Source organism: Styela clava, chromosome 8 (assembly GCF_964204865.1).
Source record: "Styela clava chromosome 8, kaStyClav1.hap1.2, whole genome shotgun sequence".
Lineage (NCBI taxonomy): Eukaryota > Metazoa > Chordata > Ascidiacea > Stolidobranchia > Styelidae > Styela > Styela clava.
The window spans coordinates 9,676,051-9,700,625 of record NC_135257.1 but is presented as its reverse complement, the minus strand read 5'-3'; the positions used below and the strand labels follow the sequence as shown (position 1 = coordinate 9,700,625).

The window sequence follows — 24,575 nt, the reverse complement described above, 5'->3', positions numbered from 1 at the left end:
TTAAATTCACTCAATATCAGACGCGATCGACTAACTCGTGACGATCGAAAGGTCGATCGCGATCGACGAGTTAGCCAGCGGCCAATTTATCACATTCTGACATGGTAAAAAGAACTAGCGTAGAAGTCCTGACCAACCGCGTTTCGTTCTAAAAGTCACAACGTGACCTATAGGGCCGCGCGAGTCGACGTCGCCCGAATGACGTATCCATACACTGATAGTGATTCAGTACGTAGCCAGCTTATGGGCTTTACAGGCAGAGAGTGACTATGCAAAAACGATCGATATAAGAGACAGGTGTAATCTAGGTTTGGCACAAATCGACATGAAGTTGCTTAATTTGAAATATCGTCCCGCATATTTAATTGTTCAAGGTTGATGGCTTTATAAATAGAATTAATCAATATCAGCAAGAATGCCACAGCTCATTTGTCACCGCCGTACGTGATATGTATATTTTTAATACTCATAAATTTGTGTGAGATATACCAATAATCAAAAAATTAATTTTTATGCTTGCATGCTGCATCATAGAGGTACCATATATAATTGTAAGTATTCGTTCCGATAGGCACACTAAAATGTTGTTGTCGAGGAAAACAATCATTTTTTTTTATATTCAAAAGTTCGGCCCATTGCACAAAGCCTCGGGCTCTATTGCCTCAATGAAAATGCTTTCAAGCTTAGATATAAGCATGCCATGTCGACTCAATATTATTATTGCTCATCCTAGCATATACAACACTTTCCGAATGTAATTTATGTGTTTCTAGGATATCTGGAATTTAGTGTTTCTGTAATCATTAAAATGATGAAGGTCATCGTAGCGGGTCTACCTAAAACGGGTACCAAATCTATGACCATGGCTTTGAGAAAGTTGGGCTATACCGTGTACGATTACATGGAAAACTTGTATTACTTGGAAGGAGAATGGGAACTAATTTTTAAAGGTATGGTGTCAAAAGAACTATTTCACAAGATGTATGACAAACTAGACGCCGTCGTCGATATACCAGCATGTTATTTCTGGGAAGACATTCACAAAGCTTTTCCAGATAGTAAGGTATGTGCATCCCCTAATCCACTCGTGATTCTTGGACGTGTGGATGTATATTTTTATATGTGGCCCATACACGACGTAGCGCAATTTCATTTTGAAGAAATCATCTATGCACGTCTAGATATTCGAACGCAGTGTTGTCGGTACACCAGTAAAACTTCATTTGTGTGACTTATTCCATGTTTCCAATATCTATCAGCGTGCAGGGCTGGCATAGAGGTCGAGTCAACCATGTTACAAACAGCATTTTTTACGTATTCTTCAAGGCATTGTGCCGTCTTATACCTACGACGCGGTTGACTACATTTGCTTTATGCGTTGTCCGTAGGCGTTCGTGTTTTTGTATCTGTGCAATAATACCTACGATCACGTCAAAATGTCTGACATATAAGGAGAGAGTATGAGCGAGCACCAGGAGCGCAATAACTCGGCCAAACCATCTAGATTCTAATTTAGCTCACTAATCAATACAAAGTATCTTGCAATAGATTCGGGGGTATAAAAAGCACCGCAGCTACGTACGATCCGGATATCGCTTCTCGACTTTGGACAAGTATTGACGAAATTTATGTCCATGTATCAGGAAAGAAGCAGTTCCAAGTGTCAAAGTCTAAAAGCACACACACACACAATCATTGTAAAAAAACGTTTTTCTGGGCCCGGTCAAATATATTCTTAATTTTTGTAAATAGTCAAGACAAGAGTTCCACATCAGTGGTTCTCAGCTGTTCTAGGCCATGGACCGGAAACATTGATTAAAATATACGCACTGACTGTCTACGAAATACTGAAATGAATTGAACATAAATGTGATGTTATGGAATGTTTAGCAGGTCCACGTAAACATTAATATATACGACTGTTCGCAACAGCATAAAAATCCCATCCCAGACAAATTGGAAATACGCGCAACACAGCGCAGACAAATAAAATTAAATCACAAAAAAATATAGGGTAAATATTTATCATCTTCCAAAGGCAGGTAAAATTAGTAATTACCAATTCCACTTAACAGTCGACGGGTTACGTTTCGTTCTGCGACCCCATGGAGGTAATATAATTGTTATTTATTATTGGTCCTCTAATAAGGAGTTTCCCAAACTTTTTTGGCCGTGGACCCTTATTTGTGAATCTCAGTTTTGACGGACCCGCATCCTGTGCCATCAATTTATGTGGCTAATCAACCAGGAATAATAATGTTTCATTTACAATACAAACGACATTAATGTGATGGAAGAGGTTGTTTTTCACTGAGCAATTTATCGATTTTTGACAAGCAAACTCGTAGATCCTATCCGCAGCAAGTCTCGACCTGTATTTTGTCTGCGTATAGGTATGAACTGAAAAGGCTGCCTCACGGTTCCATTATCTTTGAACCCGCGTACATTTGAACCCGTACATCTGAACCCGTAATTTGAACCCAGAACAATTGCACCTGCATACTATTGCACCTATGGACATTTGCACCTACGGACATTTGAACCCATACATTTCCACTCATGGATTTTAGCACCCGCATATAGATTGAACCCGCGGACATTTGAACCCGTGTACGTTTGCACCCGCGTACATTTGAACCCATGTACATTTGCACCCGCGGACATTTGAACCCGTGTACGTTTGCACCCGCGTACATTTGAACCCATGTACATTTGAACCAACGAACATTTGCACCCTGGACATTTGCACCCGCGGACATTTGAACCCATGTACATTTGAACCCACGAACTTTTGCACCCGCGGACATTTGAACCCATATATATTTCCACCCACAGACATTTGAACCCACGTATATTTGAACCCGCGTACATTTGAACCCACGGACATTTGAACCCGCGTATATTTGAACCAACGTATAATATATTTGAACTCGCGTACATTTGAACCCGCGTACATTTGAACCCACGTACATTTTCACAAAAAATGTTTGCCCCAACGGCAATTTCAAGTCGCAAATAATTTTCATGTTACAGGCGCAAGCTCAATATTCTAAATTTCAACACTGTTTCACTTGTATTTAGTTTTGATGTATATGCATTTACCCGCTTCTACGAAGCAAGCATTTTTGAGTGTCATTGTAGTCCGAGGGATAAACATCTCTTAACGATATAAACAACATTGTTCTGCCAAGGTCTTTTTTCTTTTGCTGTTTACATTGACATTTGTAAATCCTTATCTCATTCGTTAGCCGCGATCTCCAAAACAGACGATGACCTAGAAAGCGAAAGTCTTAAATGAGGGTCTTACTAAAACTAGCTTTACAGTAATATTTTTAGTGGTCAACTCCTATAAATTTGTTCTGAAATTATTGCACCGAAAACGCCTACTATGATATCCCGCCCAGCATGAGATTTGGGAGCTCTGTGGGCACTTCATGTTTTCTTGCTAGCATGTTTACAAAATTGTTATATATATGCATACACGACCACGCTTTACTGTTGAAAATGAGTGTTGTCTCAAATCAGGTTTTGCCATTTTTCCTAAAATCAATCTATAAATTGAATACTATTGTCTGTATATAAATAAATAAAAGCACAGATTCTTCGTTTCTAAGAAAATATGAAATTAAGATAATGAAACTATGCCATTTTTGTAACAACATGTTCATAGCCAAATGCCAGTTTTATTGAAGTATTGTTTCATTAGAATGTCAGAACAAAACTATACATAGAAATCGTAAGTCATGTAAATATGTTGAATATTCGAAAGTGAAGAAGTTTTGCAATCATTATCGTGGCCAAAAATGGTTTTTGCTGTTTACACTATTTAGAGTAAATCGAACATATTCAGCATATAGGGTCTGTTAAATATGATATTGCAATTTACAAACGACGTCATAGGTTACGGATTACATTTATTTTAATATCTCAATAAAGTTATCACTCACAAATTTGTGTCGAATGGGCGATCAATTTTGAGATAGAGTAGCTATGGACGTTTTACAAAATAGGAATTTATCAATTATGATACAATAGTTAAACAACAAATCAAAATAATGACGATAAACGAAATTTTACGATATCACGATCAAAGTCAAAATCCAATAGACTGCATTTGAGCTATTGAGTGGAGATACCTCAGCTTGTCGGTTTCAGTTCCGTATGAAAAAACTTTAACTGACAACCTAACAGCAAGTTGTACATACTTTGATCTTTGGTGGGCCGTAACTCCTACATGAGCATTTGCCGCAGTCAGTTTGTGGACCGCAATGTCTTTTCGTAGGCCATTCAGCAAACCCCATTCTAACATTCCTTGTAAGGCGTTGTGAAATCCTTCTACAGCGTTTGTTGTTCTTGGGGCCGAAGGCATCATTTCAATCTCTTTGGCATAGTTCCACAATCGAGGGGGAAATCTTGCTTCTCTTGGACGTGAACCCACTTGAGGTCCACGAATGTAGGTAGATTCAAAATATTGAAAAAGTTGATTGCATTCGGGCGAATCTTCGAAAGTGTTGCAAAGCAAGGTGAAGACTTCGGCAACCTCGTTAATGGGAACAAAAGCCAGAGCTGCCAAACTTCTAATATTCAGATTGAAAGAGGGTAAACATTCAAACTTCTCTTTTAATCCGATAGAACCAACTTTTCGAATTATAGCTTGTGACAGGTGAAAATAACATCCTTTAATATCGGCCAGAGGAAATTGTGCATGAAATGCATTGATAGCTGCTATTTCAAAATCAACAATGATTTTGGTGGGGTTAGCATTTGGGAAAATGATTTTCAACACTTCCAACATCTGAACGTATGTTTCTTGTCGCTTGTCTCGTAATAGGAAATATACGCATGGTGGATAGGATGCGCTCACTTTACAGTGAATTGTATACAACTGGAAGAAAATATCGGGCACCACATCAAATGTACCGTCGCCAAGATATGTGTCACTATCTAGATGTGCAAGTAGTGATCGATCTCCAATAGCCATTATCCGATGACGATCCTCCGGGCCAGTGTCATGCAAAATGATATCTAAATATTCGCTCGGAATATCAAAGCTTCCACTTGTAGGATTCGTATGTGAACAATTTTTCTGTCGCCTTACTCTGCGTATATTGGCCTCCAGAGTCGACTTGCCTGGCAAGCGCATTAGTACATCTGTTGATCTATTATTCAATACTTCACCTAAAATATATCTTGTCGATGTATTTGATGGTGTTGATGCTGCTTCTTTTAATGTTGCACGGATGATCCCAACTTCAGTCTTAATGCTGTCGCCAGAATGACTGTGATATCCTAGTTCTTCTATTACATTTTCACCGATCGTAACAACAGTCGATTTACATCGAATGTTCCTAAACTGACGGAAGCGCCAATGAGTAGCATCTGAAACCCGATCATTTCGCTTTCAATATTCGTGGCCTTTGTAAATCAGTAAGTCGTTTCCTCTTGTGGTCTTGGAAAATGTAGGCGCCATGTTTCCAACTTATTTTCGCAAAGGGACTTGTCATCTTCGCAGCTGCAACGTCTTGAAGAAACAGTTTGGAATTGTCTGCGAGGGAAAAAGAGCATTGATGCGAGGAAAAACTTTGCGCGGGATCGAACTAACACATCAATTAAAATCCTTGCTCGCGCTCTTCAAGAGTCGTCGACCGTTCAAAGCACAAATCATACTCCCCAATTTTGGCTCGCATTCTACAGCGGAACATTTTGTCCCTTGAGTCTTATGATATCGACAATTGCGATGACAGTGACAGACGGAGTATAATATAAATATATAATATAATTTAAATATATAGAAAATAGTAATAAAGCCTTCGAGTATATAATCGACAATTCCATGGTAATATTGATTGTTTTCGCTACGTATGCATTTGGAGAAAGAATCCTAAGTGTACCTTTCAATCCTATATACTATAGTATATAGCATGGAAGGATAAGGGTGACAGTAGGGTGTATATGTAAAGACGCTAATATCCGTAAATGTAAATGCCCATGGGTGTAGATGTTCATGGGTGCAAATGTCTGTGGGTACAATTGTACGCGGGTGTAAAAGTACGCGGGTGTAAATGTATGTAGGTTCAAATGTACGCGGGTTCAAATGTACGTGGGTTCAAATGTCCGCGGGTGCAAAAGTTCGTGGGTTCAAATGTACATGGGTTTAAATGTCCGCGGGTGCAAATGTACATGGGTTCAAATTTCCGCGGGTGCAAATGTTCGTGGGTTCAAATGTACATGGGTTCAAATGTCCGCGGGTGCAAATGTACATGGGTTCAAATGTACGTGGGTGCAAACGTACACGGGTTCAAATGTCCGCGGGTGCAAATGTACATGGGTTCAAATGTACGCGGGTGCAAACGTACACGGGTTCAAATGTCCGCGGGTTCAATCTATATGCGTGTGCTAAAATCCATGGGTGGAAATGTATGGGTTCAAATGTCCGTAGGTGCAAATGTCCATAGGTGCAATAGTATACAGGTGCAATTGTCCTGGGTTCAAATTACGGGTTCAGATGTACGGGTTCAAATGTACGTAGGTTCAAATGTGCTGTCACCCTGCCTCACACATGTACGAGGTGCGGCTAAAATAAAACGGGACTGACGTCACAGATTGCGCAACACGATTAACCATCGGTAATCAACACTTTTGCAGTGTGGCGTAATATATGTTCTTTGTTTAACAGCTGTTTTGACACAATATCGCAATTATTTTTGCTTTTCAGGATCCATAAGTGAATGTGATAAATTTCTTGTTGAAAAAAAAATGCTGTGCGAGGTCTGGTTGAGTTTTTTGGCGATAGGGGGTTCAATTGCAGAATGACGATTGAGCAAAGAATTAACATTAAATTTTGTGTCAAACTTGGAAAAATGCATGTCAACTCGGCATGCATTCAATCGTTGAGCTTTCTGCTCCTCAGTCAACTCAAGAGCCTTTGGCATCATTTTGGCACACACCTTTCGCATTCCCAAAGTGTCAACCAAAATGGTGCGGACGGCAGCGAACCGTTTCTTTGTCCATCCCAATTTCGTTGGCAATGACGCGAATTGTTAAGCGACGGTCACTGCGAACCAACTGCCAAACCTTTTCGATGTTGGTATCAGTAGTGGAAGTGCAAGGCCTCCCTGACCTCGAATCATCCTCCACATCCTCCCTGCCTTCCACAAATCGCTTGTGCCATTCAAAAACTCTTGTTCTGGACATGGAAGAATCTCCATAAACATCACGCAACATCTGCAAAGTCTCAGTCGCCGTTTTTCCAAGTTTGACACAAAATTTAATGTTAATTCTTTGCTCAGTCGTCATTCTTTAATTGAACCACCTATCGCCAAAAAACTCAATCAGACCTCGCACAGCATTTTTTTCAACAAGAAATTTATCACATTCACTTATGGATCCTGGAAAGCAAAAATAATTGCGATATTGTGTCAAAACAGCTGTTAAACAAAGAACACATATTACGCCACACTGCAAAAGTGTTGATTACCGATGGTTAATCGTGTTGCGCAATCTGTGACGTCAGTCCCGTTTCTTTTTAGCTGCACCTCGTAGGTCATTGCTAAGGCTAAATTTTAATTGCCTTTTCAGACAGAAATGGATATTCGTCCGCAATACCCAAACACAAGGTTGCAATGGATTTTTGATTGAAACCAATCATTAAAGGTCGGCCAGACTCTTCCATATTGTTGCGGACCCCCTGTGTAGTCATCACGGACCCCACAGGGGTCCGCGGACCCCAGTTTGGGAAACCCTGCTTTAATATATATTAACGAGTTTAGCTATCCAAATTAACTGTATGACAGATTATATCGCGCGCGGCGCTCCTTTTGAGGTACTAAATACAATACCAGCAACTGAAGGATCAATATCCGATTTGCTGCTCTTTCTTTTTCAGGTTATCCTCACGGTGAGAGATTCTGAAGAACTCTGGCTAAAAAGTTTGCTTTATCACATGCAAAGATTGGATGGACTTATTCTCGTCAGAATCATGCAATTTCTGGAAATTTTAACAAACCGGCAAACAGCAATTTTATTTAGCTTATCATGTGAGTATGATACGAGGTGTTAAATGTATTTCCAGTAACAGTAATTTTGAATTATTAGTTAAAAAAATCGGAAATATCCCATATAACGGCTTCTGAAACGGTCGTGGCAATTACACCTTCGTAATAAGAGCCGACGTTTCAGCGCATGATGACTATTCTGTCGCGTAATATTCAATCCTTGACAACTTCAAGAATTTAAGATGACTTACAATTTTAATTGTGTTCAACTTAACTCGCGGTTCCGTCGACTTACGGCAAAACTAGTCTAAAACTCTAAAATACCACCGCGATCTGCGGACATAATTTGTGATGAACTGCCCGATTATATTTAGTTTTGATACTTATTTGTGCGATATTGCGAATGCGTTATCGTCGGTAGAATAATCCCAAGATTTGTTATAAAATCCCAGGGTGCACAATTTAGTTTAGTACAATAAAAATACATATAAAGTATATCAGTATATCAAAAATACATCTTCATCGCCTCGGATTCCCCGCAAAACGGCTTCTGAAACAGTTGTCGTTTAATTGTGATCGGTTTAATCTGTGGTTGCGTAGACAAAATTACTACTCGAAAATACCACGACAATCCGCTATCATAAAATTTGTGGTAAAGTGCCCGATTATATCTTGTTTTGATTCGTATTTTTGCGAATTCGACTAATCTGAGCTGTTCCTGCAACACTGACTCCGCTCTATCGCATTTATCACCGTTGGAAAAATCATCTCGATGAGTGCAATACGAAATGTCGTTTAATTTTCTAAATGTAATATGAGTTTTGGAGAAGCTTCAACTTTTGTTTGTATAATTTTCTATCATATTTGTAGGGAAATATACTTTGGGAATTGAAAGAACTGTGTGGCGGAGGCGAAGCTTTCTGGACGAAGATATGTTGCTGATGAAATACAGAAATCACAACTCTCGAGTTATACAAGTAATATTCATGTTTTAATGTTTGCTTGTTTTTGGTTTTGTTTTTCGTTTCATCTAAGATTTAAATGTTTATACAATCGATAAACGTTGTGGTGTTTATTCTACATGTATATTTCGTAAAAAGCGCAAATGTTTTTGAGATTTAAAGCTTTCAAAAACGATAAAATAAAAATTGGATCAACAAGATATATATGTGAAGAAACCGATATACGATTGGCTGTAAGGCTGTATCTTTTATTAATATATTATTGAGAGTCTGAAAATTTGTCAGACCTGTATTCATAAGTCTACCGGCTGCGATATATAGCTGAAGAGTTCAGAATCCTCGATGCCAAAAAAAAATAACAATTCAAGTCGCGGTATTGAATTGGGACCATTAACGAGCCCAAACTGAAGTAGTCTCATCTGTCATCGATATTGTGTGTTACTGAATTCGAACTTTATTGATAACGTGTAAAGAATATAATGTATGCTTATATATATAACTGGGGGTGATATTGAAATGTTGTTTATTTAAAAAAGTTATTGATTGATATGTGCAATGCAAAGACTGACGTTTGGCTAAATGAGGTCTAAACTAAAAATACTTTACTCATTCATGGCATCAAGAACATTAAACTTGAAAAATGGTTCTTACGGTATGCAAAATTGAGTACTCATTTTTGACTTCTGCAGTCATGGTATCACAAAATCCACACAGTCTTTCTTTTCCCCCTAAAAGTATAACCTATGTCATTTCAGAATGTATCTACGAATAAATTGTTGGTTTTCAACTGCAAAGATGGTTGGGATCCTTTGTGCAAGTTTCTCGAAAAACAAGTTCCTGACGAACCTTTTCCACACGTCAATATACATTCAGATATAATGGACACTGCACCAAGACTGCCACTCGCTAGACAATATCAAAAAGAGGTGGCCTGTTCTGCACTCCTACTTTTCTTGAAATACTCTATATTAATTTATATAGTTTATTGCATAATCTCATTTTTTACGTCTTTTATATGAGTTAAACCCAGCGCTGGATTAACCATTAAGCAATATAAGCACGTGCTTAGGCCACCAAGCATAAAGGGGCACTTTATAGTAAAATATTACGAGTTGGTCAGATGTACGTATACTTTTTCTCTTCAAGTAGCATATTAAGCTTCTCTATTAATGTTTTTGGGTTTTCGAACTATCTCCGAAAAATCATGTAAAATAATCATAGCTTGGCCATTTGACACTGAAATTTAATTATTGGGCACGAAATTGACCTATGGGTCGTTTTGTTAAATTGTTGTTGCTGTTCTTCTTAGTATTCTCCTTGTTGTTGCATTTTTGTTTTAAAAAAATCTCTTTCCTCTTTAATTTCTGACCAATTGCTTTTTGGTAAAGATTGTTGCTGCGGCTAGAACTAGGCTTTGAGCATATGATGAAAAAATTCACCAGAGAAAATATGAGTGAATGTATTAAAAATAGACATTGTTTCCTATCTTACTGTTAGTTTTGTTTTTATTTAAATAGATAAAATTGTGTGTGGTTTATTATCTAATCGTAATGTACAAGATGTGTTATGTAGAATTCGTGCAAAATTCTACAGTTAAAAAATGAAAGGAAGAAAACCTAAAAAAGTTTATAAATATATATTGTTTGGCACTGTAATTTATTGTTAATAATTTTGATGGATAATGCACTTTGCACTTTACAGTATTGTGTTCAATTTTGTATGACACATAAGGGGCACCAAAGTCTTGAGTGCCTAGGCCCTAGGGCACCAAATGGACATGATCTGCCCCAGGTTAAACCAATGTGTGCACATGGTAAAATTAACTTATAAACAGGTTCTGATTTAGTAACAATAATTTTCCTAATTCTGTCCAATTTCATAATAATTTTATCATGTTTGATTGACCATGTCGGGAAAGTTGGTTATAATATGATATATCTATGTATATTTTTATACCACATCGATAGCTATCTATTGATGATACGTATATCAAATTGCTTATATACCGCTTGTTTTTGGTAATATTGTGATGGCGAATCTTGTTAATAAAGCAAAAAGAGAAAGAGAATATTTGTTATTTCGTCAACCAGAAATAACATAATATAAAATATAATAATAATAACAAAATAAGTGAAATAAAAGTTTTCGGTATGACTGGGACTTGGGAGGTAACGAATCACTAACGATGCGACCATTTACGGTCATCTCAGTCAGTTACCACCCAATACAACACATGAATAAAAACATAAATTGACACAGGTTCTTTTTTATTGAACGCTCCGTTTATAGAAAACTATTTATACTATTTACAAAGCGTAATCTGATTGAAACGAGGATAAATTTGGGATTAGTCAGATGGTATGTTAGTCGTTGGTCAGATCAAGATTGGGAATTTATTCAAAAAATGACATATTTATAACAGTAACATAATTTAGTTTTCTTTCAATTAATTTGATTGAAGGAAAAGAGCAGTGCCTTTCCGAAATAGATACTTAATTCTGATTTAGCCTTTAAATGAGAAGCAATCAGTACATCATTTTACCACTATAAAAAAATAATACTATGATAGTACAGAAATAGACAATTACAATAATTCAGAAACCATTTCTATAGACTACCCCAAGCGTAAATTGTGGTGGTTGGAGACGGAGTATCCAAAATTGCCTAATCTATCCATCTATTGCACACCGATAAATATAGGCCGCGAGCCCAGGCTATTTATCTTTCAGTTTCGTAGCGCACATAAGGTAACTACCTGAAAATGATTTTAAAATGTTCCTTAGAAATTTAGTAACAAATATTGCCTTGTTCCCACTTCCAAAAGTTGCACGTTTTACAGAAAAGACGCTTTTACTACAATAAATATGTGTTACCATCTGTCCTATTTTCTCTTCTTTTCCGGTATCATGGGCCAATGAACGCAGACTTCTGCATAACGTAACAATCAAATTAGTCAGCTGTAGGTGGATCCCCAGTGGTCGGATGAATATCAGATGTACTACTACTGGTCGCTTTTGCGTTGAGTAGCCTTTCCATAGTTTTTTTCAGTTATTATTAGTTCAGTTATTCTAAGGAGGTGTTGAAAAGTATAAGTAAGATATTAAACATTTGTATATCCTTACCATAAATAGCAATTTTAGTTGAGCACTAGCTCATAAGACGTTGTTAAATAGGTACGGTGCGGTAACTCCAAGGAAGGCTAGACCTAGAATAATATGTCACAAACAACGATATTTTCTGGCTTGCATGAAATGTTCATGATTAATTTAATGACTCTTCTTGACTATTCAGCAGATTTATACTACTATATAGGCCACAGCATATTTGAAAATAGAAATTAATGGCTGTCTCTGTAATGCACGGTTGTGTGAAAGAGAAGGAAATAATCAATTTTACTAATGTCGGTTGGTCTAAATCTAAATTCATAGAGTCGACAAGAACCTGGAAAGCAATGATAAGTTATGCCGGAGTGGAAAGAAAGTAGCATTGGAAACGATTGAGAGGTGAGAAATCAAGTTGTAGACAGACAGTTGATGTTTTAAAATATAGTCTATAGTCCATACTCATACTGTCATAGGGCATTTCAGACTGTGATATATCAAAATTTAGTGTAGATATAGTCTAGTAATCATATGCAAACACTGCTGGACTGTAGTACATGCAATGAGCATATATACGCTCATTGAGTAAATCAGATAAAATGCATTATGTATTCAAGGTATTAGTTAGTATTTAGTGGTATTTTTACACTCATGCTGTTCCAAATATGATTTTCTTCCTCATTTTAGATACTGTACTACAAAAGAAAACGGCAATGTTCCACCTAATCTGACCTAACGCAGGCTCTAATCCCTGCTGCTATCAGTGCTATAAAATGGATTAAACAAAAAGTCTTGAAGCGTAAAGGTATATGAGAATCATAATAGTTGCAAACAGCTTAGATGGGCTATTCATATTGAAATACTTCAGCACTTTTCTGCAATTGGAACTGCCCATCAAACTCATGTTGGAGACTTCATTGAGGTTTTCAATTCATTTTTTTCTCAACTATGAAGATCTTTTGAGGTTAACGAGGCATTAATAAATAAAGCTGAGGAATTTGTTTGTTCACTGTATGAAGAGGATATGAAGAATGTAAATGATACCAGGGCACGTCTATTTAACACTGGCAAACATAAGGATTATACTCCTCCAACCAACAATGATTCACTGAAGAAGCATGTGGCTCTCAAATCAGTTCTTGAGTTGGCAAACTGCAAGTGTAAGAAAAATAGTCAAAATAATTTATGCAAGTGTGCCAAAATCAACTTAAATTGGACAGATTTTTGTTTTTGTATTGACTGCAAAAATCACAGTACACTTATAGAGGAAAAGTCGATTTTCCTGTTTCTAGAAATAATATTGCCTTTGTTCAAATACATAACCACATAAACTAAAAAAAGACTGATTGTAATATTTCTGTTCACTATGTTATGTACATATTGTACATTAATTTTCTTGACTTTTCCGGTAAATTTCTAAGTGAGAAATAACTGATTTATTTGTGTTTTCGTGCTCACGATGTTAATTTGTGACTTCATTGCTTAAAAATAAATACGTTTAATAGCTTCTATAAAATGGATGTAGCTTTTTATGCTGTTCTTGTTGTAAACTGCTTGTGGTTATTACATAAAATTTATTTGCTAATGTGAATCAGCGTTGTTGGTGTCGTTGCTTTCGATGTCACTCGCGACTCCTGTCACACAATTACAGTATTTTTTGTTGTTGGTTACATGTATACCATATTTTTCGTAATCTACCTAATAAATTATGATTGACTGAGGAAGTCCGATTTTGGTCAGGCAAAACATTACAGGAATACATTTGTGTTAGTGTGCTGTAGGGCTCTCGAATTGCATAGTTCTTATGTATGTGTTGTAAACTTATGGTTATTGAATTTCCGGGAACCTCTTATATTCAATTTCGCATCAGGATTGTGGAACAAGCTGTAATGCGTTCAGTATGTTCATTTTCACACAAAACTGAAGAATTTATTTAGTTACCAGATGTGCGCTACGAAACTCATTTTCTGGGCGTTTTCAAGCCTTCGTCTCACGGCCCATATCCGTGGTAAGGATCTACAAGTGTTTAATAACTTACTCATACATTTTTCAACAACGTCTTAGCATAACTTAACCAATAATAACTAAACAGGGCTATGAAAAGGCTGCCCAACTCAACGCAAGGTCGAGCAGTAATAACTAATATTCATCCGCTCGCTAACAGCTGATTCGATTCAATTGTTACGTCATGCAGAAGTCATTGTTCATTGCCGAAAATGTAGAGAATATAGGACAGATCGTAGCACATATTTCTTGTAGTAAAAGCGTCTTTTCCGTAAAACGTGCAACTTTTGGAAGTGGGAACAAGGCAATATTTGTTACTAAATTTTTAAGGAACATTTTAAAATCATCTTCAGGTAGTTACCTGATGTGCGCTACGAAACTCACTTTCTAGGCGTTTTTCAGGGCCTCGGCTCACGGCCTAATATTTATTACGCTCACAGTTAAAGTTAAAATAAAAAAATTATATAAAACAAAAACTGAAAATTTAACTGGCTTCAAAAACATAATTAAATAATTCCATATTGGCGCTGGAATTAAATTTGGCAAAAAAAAAAAAAAAAAAGATCTATAACAACCGCTTATCGGTAATTAAAAATGTAGTTATATTATATCATGGAGCATCATATGAATTTATAGAGCCATCTAGCCGAGCAGTTTTGGGCTACGAGGATGGCATAGCACCAGACCTAATGTTGTGTATAGGTGGGATATCAGAAAATGATTAGAAATATGTGCAGAATGATAAGACATGAAATATATATAAAACAGTGTATTAATTTGACAGGAGAGACCAAGATATTGGTTAATACATCCGGAAAAACCTAATATGCACTACAATCTAATTGTAGGGCCAAAAAAGCCAGTTTCTAACCATTGCTGCAGCCTGCATGAACCGCAATTAAAGAGTGGCGAGTGGGGGTATATATCCAGATATCAGAATGCAGCAAGTAAGTTTTATGATAACAGAATAAAAAATGATTTAACAATTGGATCACTAGTCTACACCTACACGTTAACAAGTTATGTATATCAATTTCATTTGAGACAAACCAAGAATTTATAAATAAAAATTTACTGGTTGTTATAATAAAATGGTACCGGTATTGTGATTCCCATTCAGCGGCCATGCTTTGTTAACTATAATATATGACATACTGACATATAATACAAAAATTCACAATATGAAATTCTCTCACATCTAATTAGTAATATGGATTAAGAATACCTGAATACTGGATTGTATAACTGTATAATGAAATTCATTTAAGTTTTACCTTCAGAATAACCCAGTTAGCCCTGTTCATTAACCACAGAAGAGCATAATATCTACTTATTTGAAATATGCACAATGGGGCAGTAAACTGCTATCTACTTGTGCAATAATTACTAGGTTGCAGTCATACACATGTCTGCATGTATGTATACATCTCAGGAATGTCAAAGCCACTATGTAAATATGTGTGATACCACGCATGAAGAGCATATACCAGTATGTATTGATAAATCTTGGTTTGGAAAGAAGAATCGATGCTCGGGGAAACATCTGCTCATTGTAAATGTTAGTATCTAAAAGGGTTGACGGGGGTCGGGTATCAAAAGGGTGAATTCTATGTCGTTATGTTATGTAACAACAGAACAATGTATTTATAGTAGACCATGCAGGCAAAATTTGATAAAAATTGATTACCATTACAGCTTAGATAAGATATTTTTGCTCCTCACGGTCAGATGGTAGCTGTATAGTACAAAAATATTACAATACAAACTGTGAGAGGACAAACATAAAAGACAAAAAACAGGAAAGTTTAAACATTCAAATCAAACTTCATGTTTAACACATAAGATTGTGAAATTTCTTATAGAGAGGGAATATATCATTTCAGCATTTGCCAAACCAATGAGACATAGGCTGTTATACAGATGGTTTATATTTTATATGCAACATATAAAAATAAGAAATAAAAATGAGAGGCATTGATACGACATTTTTGGATCATGTCATCACTCATCAGAGTCAGTTTCCACCCAATACAAATATAAAAGTGATTGGACAGGTACCTCTCGTCTCATGTTTGTTTACTATATATTGTTTACCTGATAGGCTACAGATATACAAAATGCACTTGTCTTTCCTACTTTTTTTAAAATTTGGGGTAGTTTCAAGTCTAATTTAAAATTTTATGAATTATGTATATCATTCATATATAATCAGATACACAAGTACAATAATATCCTATAATAGGTGTGTTCCCCCGTGTTCTGTGAAGGAGACCTTTAGGTGTTTCGCGTCAAATTGTTGTTTCACATTTTTAGATTGGCATATTATCGGTATATGATAACACATACCGTAATCAATTGTACAGTGGTTCCTTGTGCCTCTGGAATATTTCATTGGGGTCATTCTTGACCAAGAAGAATAAAAACCCCTGAGGTAATCCCTAATCGAGCCTTGGGCTAGTGGTAATACATTTATATAAGTGAAAAACACCATGTGATGGCTTCAAGCTAATCAGCACTGTGGGACATGCAGGAGTAGTGAAAATACAAAGAAAAAAATATGCACATATCTTTTGCTCCTACATTGTCTTCATAACCAAGCTAATATATCAGGAATGTGGTAATAGCATATTTCTTAACTACTTTTTTTTTTTGTTTGCTATGTTTTTTTGTTTGTTACAGCATGCTAAAATTTATTATTCAACCTCATTTTCACAGATAATAGTTGAATCTTAGTATATTATACCTGGTCTGTCTGTCTAACAATCATGAAACGGACTACCAGCGGGCCTCCTAAGAGACTTCGTCCAGGGCCACCTGCGGATTTAATTGCACTTGGAAAAAGCAAAACTGAACTTCAGAGAGCAGCCCCTGAACCAAGCCTACCGTCGATAAAGAAGGTATCTACATTCCACACCATAGCCGCAGCAACGTCTTCTCACCAATCTCGTATGTCACCCACTATTCCTGAACCGTCTGTCAAATACATTGATGCTGCTGCCCAAGATTTACTAAAGAAAGTTACAGAGGCCAAAGATCAGGAAACGGTTGATGGATTAGTTTGTGGGGCAATTCGTGTTTTACGAGCAAACAGACTCCGGCCTGATCAGGTAATTGTGTATACATTGATGGTTTTGGCAAAAAAACAGCCCTCTATTTTTACCAGTGAAATGGTAGTTGAATGTCTAGTGGGACTTCTTAAAAAAGATGTCGGATTGGAATATATTAAATCGAAAGGGAATAGCATTTCTGCTGTGCTCGCTTGCAATCTTCTCTTTGCAGGATTTGAGCAGAACTATAGCTGGCCTTCACTCTTGGTAAAAGTTTTCATTGAAGACTCATTGAGTGATCGAATATGGGTTGATCATCCCAAGTGTAAAAAATTTGTATCCAGTGTTAGTACCGCTTTTGACACCGTTCGGATTTCAAAAGAACATAAAGTTGATACTGGAGAAGATGTGGATATGAAGGAAAAAGATGAATCTTCTGAAGATGAAAAAAATGTTTCTAAGCGTTTCATGGCTTCAGCAGAACTTGTACGACTTTATGCAATAGATATGGTTCGAGAGAGAGTTAATCGCAGACAGGGCACTATTTCTGCACAGGACCCAACAGGTGCTGCTTCAGGTCGTCATTTGATCAAAACATTAATTGCAATGTGTGGAATATCGGAGATACGTGTTATAGCTGCTCATAAACTGGAAATGTGGTCTCAAAATCCTAAGCTAGCAAAATCTACACAAGACCTACTTATGTCGATATGTGTTAACTGCCGAGATCATAATCAGGATGATGTTGATGTTATATCTTGCTTGGTTAAAATGCGTCTCAAAACCAAGGCACTTCTAAATCATTATATTCAGTGTTTAAAAATTTTGATAGATGCTCATAAGGATTCAATCAATACATTGTTCAGCTACATTATTTATAATGAATTATCCAGTGCCAGGAATCCTACAAACATGTCTGTTATAGCTGCTCTTCTACAACATAAGCCCAAAATTGCTGCAGAAACTTTGGCAATAGTTTGCCAAGATCTTCTACTTCAAAAAGAAGATTATTTAAGAGCCGTTCGTGCACTTGTTAGGGAAATAGTAAGAATTGCAAAGCATGATGTACAGTTTACTTCATTTGCCCTTGGTATAATGAAAGAGCCAGATCGTGAAAAGTTCATGCATTTGGATCAGGCTCATAAAGAGAGATTTGTTTCTTCCACTGCTGATTTAGTATGTCTTCTGATGTTAGTAAGTATCTCTCCGACAGTAAAAGAGGCAATTGGGGTTATTACGAAAAAGGCCACCCCCACATCAGAAGTTGATCATGATACTATTTTTCATGGCCATAAATTGGATTTAGCTGCAATGCAACGAGATGCTGTTTGGTGGTTACATGCCACTGCAGTTCCCCTTCTTTTACCTAAAATTACAACACCGGATTTGGGACAGCATATTCACAAACTGCTTTTTCTGAAGTCCGCTGAAACCTACTACATGAAGGATAACTGGCCACCTGAATCTGAAAGAGCAATGATGGTAAAACACTGTGCGGAAGTTCCATTACTGGAAGACACAATCATGCGACTGGCTGTCATTGGCCTTTCACACGAACATCCAATCGCTCCGGCAGAGACTCTTGAGCTTATTGGTCAATTAGTTCACAGAGCTGGTGCTTTGGCGAAACCACATTTCAACCCTATTCCAGTCGAGAGAAGGGATGTCATTGACACATTGTTATCTCTCGCTCAATATCATCATCCTGAAAATATCCATCTTCCCTCTGACTATGTGCCACCGTCTTTAGCAATTTCTCTGCTGTATTGGTCAATTTGGCAAACTTTGCTTATTATTTCTTCTTTTAATCCCAGCTCTATAGGTCTTCAGGCGTGGAATGAATATCCAATTCTTAGAAGTTTCATGGAGATGGCAATCATAAACAATTTCACATTTCCACTGGCAACAGTAGTTGATGAAAATGAGAGATCACAAATTGTGAATAAAGAAATGCAAATGGTGGAGATGGAGAAAAATGAAATTATTGAGTTTGAATCACATTTGGCAGCAGCCACCACACATCTTGCTGTAACAGAGGAGACAAGTTTGTTGCTTTCTCAACTTATTGCTATGGACACAAAAGGCCCACCTCGTCGACCACCTGAACATATACTAAACAAGACTCGATTGATATGTAGTCAGATTCAAGTTGGAGCCGGTTTATGCAGATCTAGAAATCCAGATTTCTTATTATACATCATTAATAGACACGGAGAAGACCAGGCAATGCCATGGTTGTCTAGTCTGGTTGGCTCTGCCAAAGGAGATATGAGTATGCTTCCAGTACAATGCCTTTGTGAATATCTCATGGCGAGCAGTGTTGATGATAGCAAAGCAGAAAACAAGCTAATACAAGAGAAAGAAATTGTCGCTCAACTTCAAAATTCATTACGAAATCAACAAACTGAAGAATCCTGGCAACCAATAAACTATTTTTTACGCAGGCTACATTCCCCACAATATGAAACAAGACTGAGAGCAAAGCATGCTCTATCTCTCGTTCTGAGGGATGAGGACATGGATACCAATGAACCAAAAATATGCCATGTACAACCTGTTCTAGAAGACTATGAGTGGCTGCTATATCAACTTGTGTCCCTACCTAACTACAACTTTGTTCATTCAAAAGCAGTTGATGCAATTACTGAGACAATTAAATGGGATAGTGATGAAAGTATGGTCACAGCTTGTTTAGCTTTTCTTGCTGATGACATAACCAAATTAGATTTATCGTTAGAAGATTCTGCTCAATCTGTCTCTCGTTTTGCCTTGTCTACAGCTCACTTGCTTATTGACAGGCAAGTACTGGTGAGAAATATATTATCTGATACAATTAAGAAATCAGGTTCGAGTGGAAAAACTATAGCAAATATATTTGTTGAATCTATTTTGAAAATATTTTTATGTCACATGAACTTGATCAAAAAACAACATTCTTCAGATGGGACAGATCACGAAGAGACAATGGAGCAAGTACCTTGGTGTGACACACAGGACGAAATTTTTTTAAGGTGGCCTAGAGGAAGCGGTCATGCCCAGATGCATATTCTTGTTTCACAGGCCATGATTTTACTTTTGACATGCGGACGTCCAAAACAAAAGAGAGGTGATGCAGATTCTTTAGAAGGTAATAAAATGTACCAGGAAGTGTTACAGACATGGTTTGCAGAGGATGGCTCAACTATTCCCAAAGCTTTCTTGATGGATACCCAAGAGGAAGCCCTTCTACTTCCCGACTGGTTGAGACTTCGTTTATTACACTGCGAAGTTAATGCGACAGATGCTAGACTTCCAATTGCTGGATCCCGAGATTTGGACCTCGAACAGTTGTTGCTCTTTATACAATCTTTTGGTATTCCATATCAATCAATGGACAGACTATTAGGTAGCCTCGATGAGTTTTGTTCATCAACACCTGAAGCTGTTGCTAATTCAGTAAAAGACAATAGATCTTATCTTGCTAAACTTGTGGAGGGCCAGTGGAAAAGGGGATGCTGCAATGGTACTGATTTTCACGCTTTATTGTCAATGGAAAAATTATCACCTCGTCCTTCAGTAATTCAAACAGCATCTGCCACGATAACGGATGTAGTAGATTTGACGGTCGATCAAAGTGAGGATTCTGATATTATCATGGTTTCATCTCCAGAAAAAGCAACATCTAGTCAAGAAGAGGATGAAAATCTATCTATGCTAGTGGATGACAGTGTAACTAACATGTTGCAAGATTTATTTATGGCCAATGGTAATGATGTCATCAAGTATAAAATGAAAAAGAACTTGATATTCAGGAATTTAATGAGGTCTATCAATTTGCGAAAAATGAAAAATTCTAATGGTGTAGTTAATTGTGTTTCCGAAATGTATGCCCTTGTTTCTGCTAAGAAAACGGGATTGGTGTTTTTGAACGGTTTGTACATGAATACTAACTGGAGCTGCAGCCTTATCAGAAAAATTGATTCCTCTTTGAAAAGAGCAAAATCATGTAGCAATTTATCTCAGAGAAAAATAATAGATTCCAGTATAGAAGTTTTTGAAAAACTTGTGTTGATACTTAAAGTGAAAGCACCAAGCTCATTGTCATCTGAAAATCATTTATTACTATTACTACAGTCCTGGGCATGTTCAGAAAAGAAACAGCAAGCTGAAAGCGAAGGTTTAGGTCAGCTTGACTGGGCAAGACTTGAAGAATTCTTACGAAAGCAGTTGGCATTCCTTGAAAGAGATGAAGAAATAAAAAACAAAGTAGCACTTGTGGCAAAAATACTCTTAGAAGAAATTGGGAATAGAAAATCAAAAGCTAGCAGGGGAAAATGCGATGTTCAAGATGATGCATTTTATGCAAGTATTGGGACAACTGGACTTTTAATAGATTGGCTTCAGTTACTTGACCCTGAGCTTCTTGCCCACCGGCCAAAACTGCAGCGAAAATTACTTTTTGAGTCACAGCGCTTGGTTACTTCATCCATGCCTATCAAGATGTCAGCAAAAATGAGTAATATAAAACTTCCACAGTCATTGACTTCTCATCAAACATATCTTCTTTCACTTCTGGCTGAACACAGTAATTGGGAGACTGTTTACAAATGTCTGCAATGGCTGCTTTCAGATTCCACTTATGAAACAAGCACAGAAAAATCTGGAAAGAGTCAGTCTTCTGGAATCAATGTTGATGCTCGCACAGCAATGGATTTCCTCTGGGTTTGTATGCATATGTCTAATATTTGGAAAGGTCGTGAAAACAAGAGCACTAGTTTGCAGGAACCTGTTTTCTACTTAAATTCTGAACAATTTTGCAGAGTTTTAAGTTACATGGTTGCATCAAGCACCAAACAAGCCAGTTCTACTTTGAAAAGTGGTTGGGGAGGTACTTCTTATTTTGAGTTATTCCTGGTTTTCTATACCAGGTTTGGTCAAAAGGTAATGAGATCTGAGAATCTTGAAAAAACTGTCATGTTTGTTTACTCAAAAGCTAAAGAAAATACAGTAGACTTGTGGTGGCAGCTTCTAGCTCAGCTCTATATTTTACAACCATTTCATGATGTTTGGAATACAACCAATTCACAGTGTAATGAAGGTATTGAACAAAACTACACTCTTGCCAAAGCAGTTACATCTTCAGAGGTTGGATCCATTTGTCGTTTGGATTCACTTGTACAAATGTTACTTGATAGAATTGGTTATGTCAAAGAAACTGGACGTGTCGATGCTCGAGACTCCGTTACAGCTATTCAGTCAAGTGTTGATAGTGCATATGATGCAAGCCTAATTCTCAAAAAGCTTGCCAGTTGTTGCCCAGCTATTGTTTTGCGACAACTTTCTTTAATGTTGATTACACTTTCTGGACGTACTTGGTATGAATTTCGAGAATTTAAAGCCAAAAATCACCTGTTGTTCATGTCTCAACTTCTTGGAATCTTGGATTCAATAGGTCATCAATTGTTTGATAATGATTATGCAAATGATGTTGACAAAATTATTGACACTTACCTCCAGATGTGTTCAAATTATTGTACCAAAGCGAGAAGGCAACTTCGTGATGTCATGCACAACACTCTGCAAATTGTTTATCTATTTTTACAAAAGAAACCGCAGCGAGCTCATCGGATTGTTTACCAATACATGTATATGCTCCAAGGACTGATGGACCATACATATAGTGATCATGACTATGTTGTTTCTTTGATAAGGAAAATAATGAACACTGTTGAATCAGCTCCACTAATGATGAATACATACAATGCTGAAACAGAGGAACCTGTTAACGATGACATTTTAATCATAGATACTGAAATAAGCGATGCAAATGAACAAGCCACACCATATCTGAGAATTTTGGCCAAAAGTGATGATTTGGAAAATATTGCACAGGTTTTGGCAGAGTTATCTGACACAAAGCGAAAAATAACAAATTTGGAGCCTTTTTTACCACACTTCACCAAGTTATTTACAACTTGCAGAGAAAGTAGTATCAGACACGCAGCCCTAAGTGCATCTATTGTTTGTATGCGGGCCTCCCCTTCTCGAAGTTGCCCACAAATATTACCAGCGTATCTATCCTGCCTAACTGGTATAAAAACACCGCTTGTTTCAACTTCCAGTCAAACAAGACTTTATGAATTGGATGAAACCACTGCAGTAACTGGGACCAATTCAGATGAACTTGCACAAACAGCTTTAGATTTCTTACCTGATGTTGTTGTTTTGTGTAGAGAAAGAGCAGCAAAGATTTTGGAAGCAGCTTTCGCTTGTGGTTCCAGAGGGGGAGTAGGCATTCAGCCACCTGGACCTCAGGGATTGCTTGGAACACCAGTAGCTATCGGAGGAAAATCAACATGGCAGGATTTGAGTGAACTTCTTGCCAAGTCAGTAACCTTGTTAAGTGGTCTCGCACAGTCAAATGTGAAACCTGCACCATCAGGACAGAGTTGAATTTCCAATTTGAAGGTGATTATTTTTATTTTGTTGGAAATGTTCAATAATTTCATTTAAACTGTGCTTCGAAGATCTTGTGTGTATTTGTATTCTAGATGAACAATGCCATTTTGGCATGTTTTATTTTATCAATTACAATTACTCATACTTGGAATTAAATCAAAAGTACTTTCTGACCAGGATTTGATCGGTTCCTTTCACCTATTGACAAATATTAAATAATTATTAGGTAACTTTGAATTTTGTCATTAAGTAATGGCTGATATTTATTTATAAAATTTCAGATCAATATGATGGTGTATGTTTGCAGTCCGAGAGGGAGAAACTTCCTGCGCCGATGCGAAGCAAACTGAAAACCAGAAGTGTTGCAGATTCGATTCAATAACAGTGAAATTAGCAGATATTCCTGTTCACTATCATACCCAAATACTTGTTTTACTGAAAATATCACATGCTGATTGTGAAAATGTATTCATTTTAGTAGAAGATGAAGTGGACAAGTTTCATATTTATGCTGGGGAGATGAAGCTTAATCATATGGCGAACCACGGCCTCATTTCAGTTTACCTGTCCATGTTGGGTATGAGAATTATTAATAAGATGTTTGTTTCAGATGCATGTATCAATGGTGGAAAAAGCCATGACTGACCATCGATTATGTGAACCACCCTACGATGGTGAGGGGTATTTTCAGACATAATTAAACCCAATGGGATTCGAATCTGTGAATTGGCAAAGTTAAGTACTCTGGATAGGGAGTTCAAATACGAGACAAGCATTTGCACCAATTACAGGATGGGATTAGCACGTTCTAATGTTATGATTTCGACTAATTATAAGCTAGAAAAAAAACTAAAACGCCAGGAACGACCATGTACTTTTTTAAGCTATAGGTTGTAAAAAAATTTGATTAAAAATTTCTAATGTGAAAAGAAAAAATGTTCCCAGGAGATCAGAGAATTTTTTTTGATTCGTTTGGAGTGTACAAATAGTTTTGAATTTGGAGGAATGGAAGAGGCAGTTGACCAGGCC

General features: G+C 37.0%; 2 protein-coding genes and 1 long non-coding RNA gene across 3 annotated transcripts; all 3 read left to right on the top strand.

The window, feature by feature from the left end:
* Positions 1–745: 745 nt before the first annotated feature.
* On the top strand, positions 746–10,563 carry LOC120346108 (uncharacterized). The gene is made up of 4 exons (XM_039415761.2): positions 746–1,063; positions 7,886–8,036; positions 8,865–8,971; positions 9,712–10,563. The coding sequence occupies exons 1-4, from the start codon at positions 809–811 to the stop codon at positions 9,973–9,975; spliced, it is 777 nt and encodes a 258-aa protein (XP_039271695.1). The 5' UTR covers positions 746–808; the 3' UTR covers positions 9,976–10,563.
* Positions 10,564–11,688: 1,125 nt separating this feature from the next.
* LOC144425782 (uncharacterized) lies at positions 11,689–13,778 on the top strand. The gene is made up of 2 exons (XR_013477654.1): positions 11,689–12,459; positions 12,745–13,778. It is a non-coding gene; the product is annotated as an uncharacterized LOC144425782 (long non-coding RNA).
* Positions 13,779–16,780: 3,002 nt separating this feature from the next.
* LOC120345512 (integrator complex subunit 1-like) lies at positions 16,781–24,029 on the top strand. Its single transcript, XM_039414986.2, has 2 exons — positions 16,781–23,555; positions 23,828–24,029. Exon 1 carries the CDS (start codon positions 16,827–16,829, stop codon positions 23,538–23,540), a length of 6,714 nt encoding a protein of 2,237 aa, XP_039270920.2. The 5' UTR covers positions 16,781–16,826; the 3' UTR covers positions 23,541–23,555; positions 23,828–24,029.
* The last annotated feature ends 546 nt before the right edge of the window (positions 24,030–24,575 follow it).

Coding starts and splice junctions, on each gene's coding strand:
- LOC120345512 (XM_039414986.2), top strand. CDS start 16,827: ATGAAACGGACTACCAGCGGGCCTCCTAAGAGACTTCGTCCAGGGCCA.
- LOC120346108 (XM_039415761.2), top strand. CDS start 809: ATGATGAAGGTCATCGTAGCGGGTCTACCTAAAACGGGTACCAAATCT. Junction 8,037..8,864: donor AATTTTATTTAGCTTATCAT/GTGAGTATGATA, acceptor TCATATTTGTAG/GGAAATATACTTTGGGAATT. Junction 8,972..9,711: donor ACAACTCTCGAGTTATACAA/GTAATATTCATG, acceptor ATGTCATTTCAG/AATGTATCTACGAATAAATT.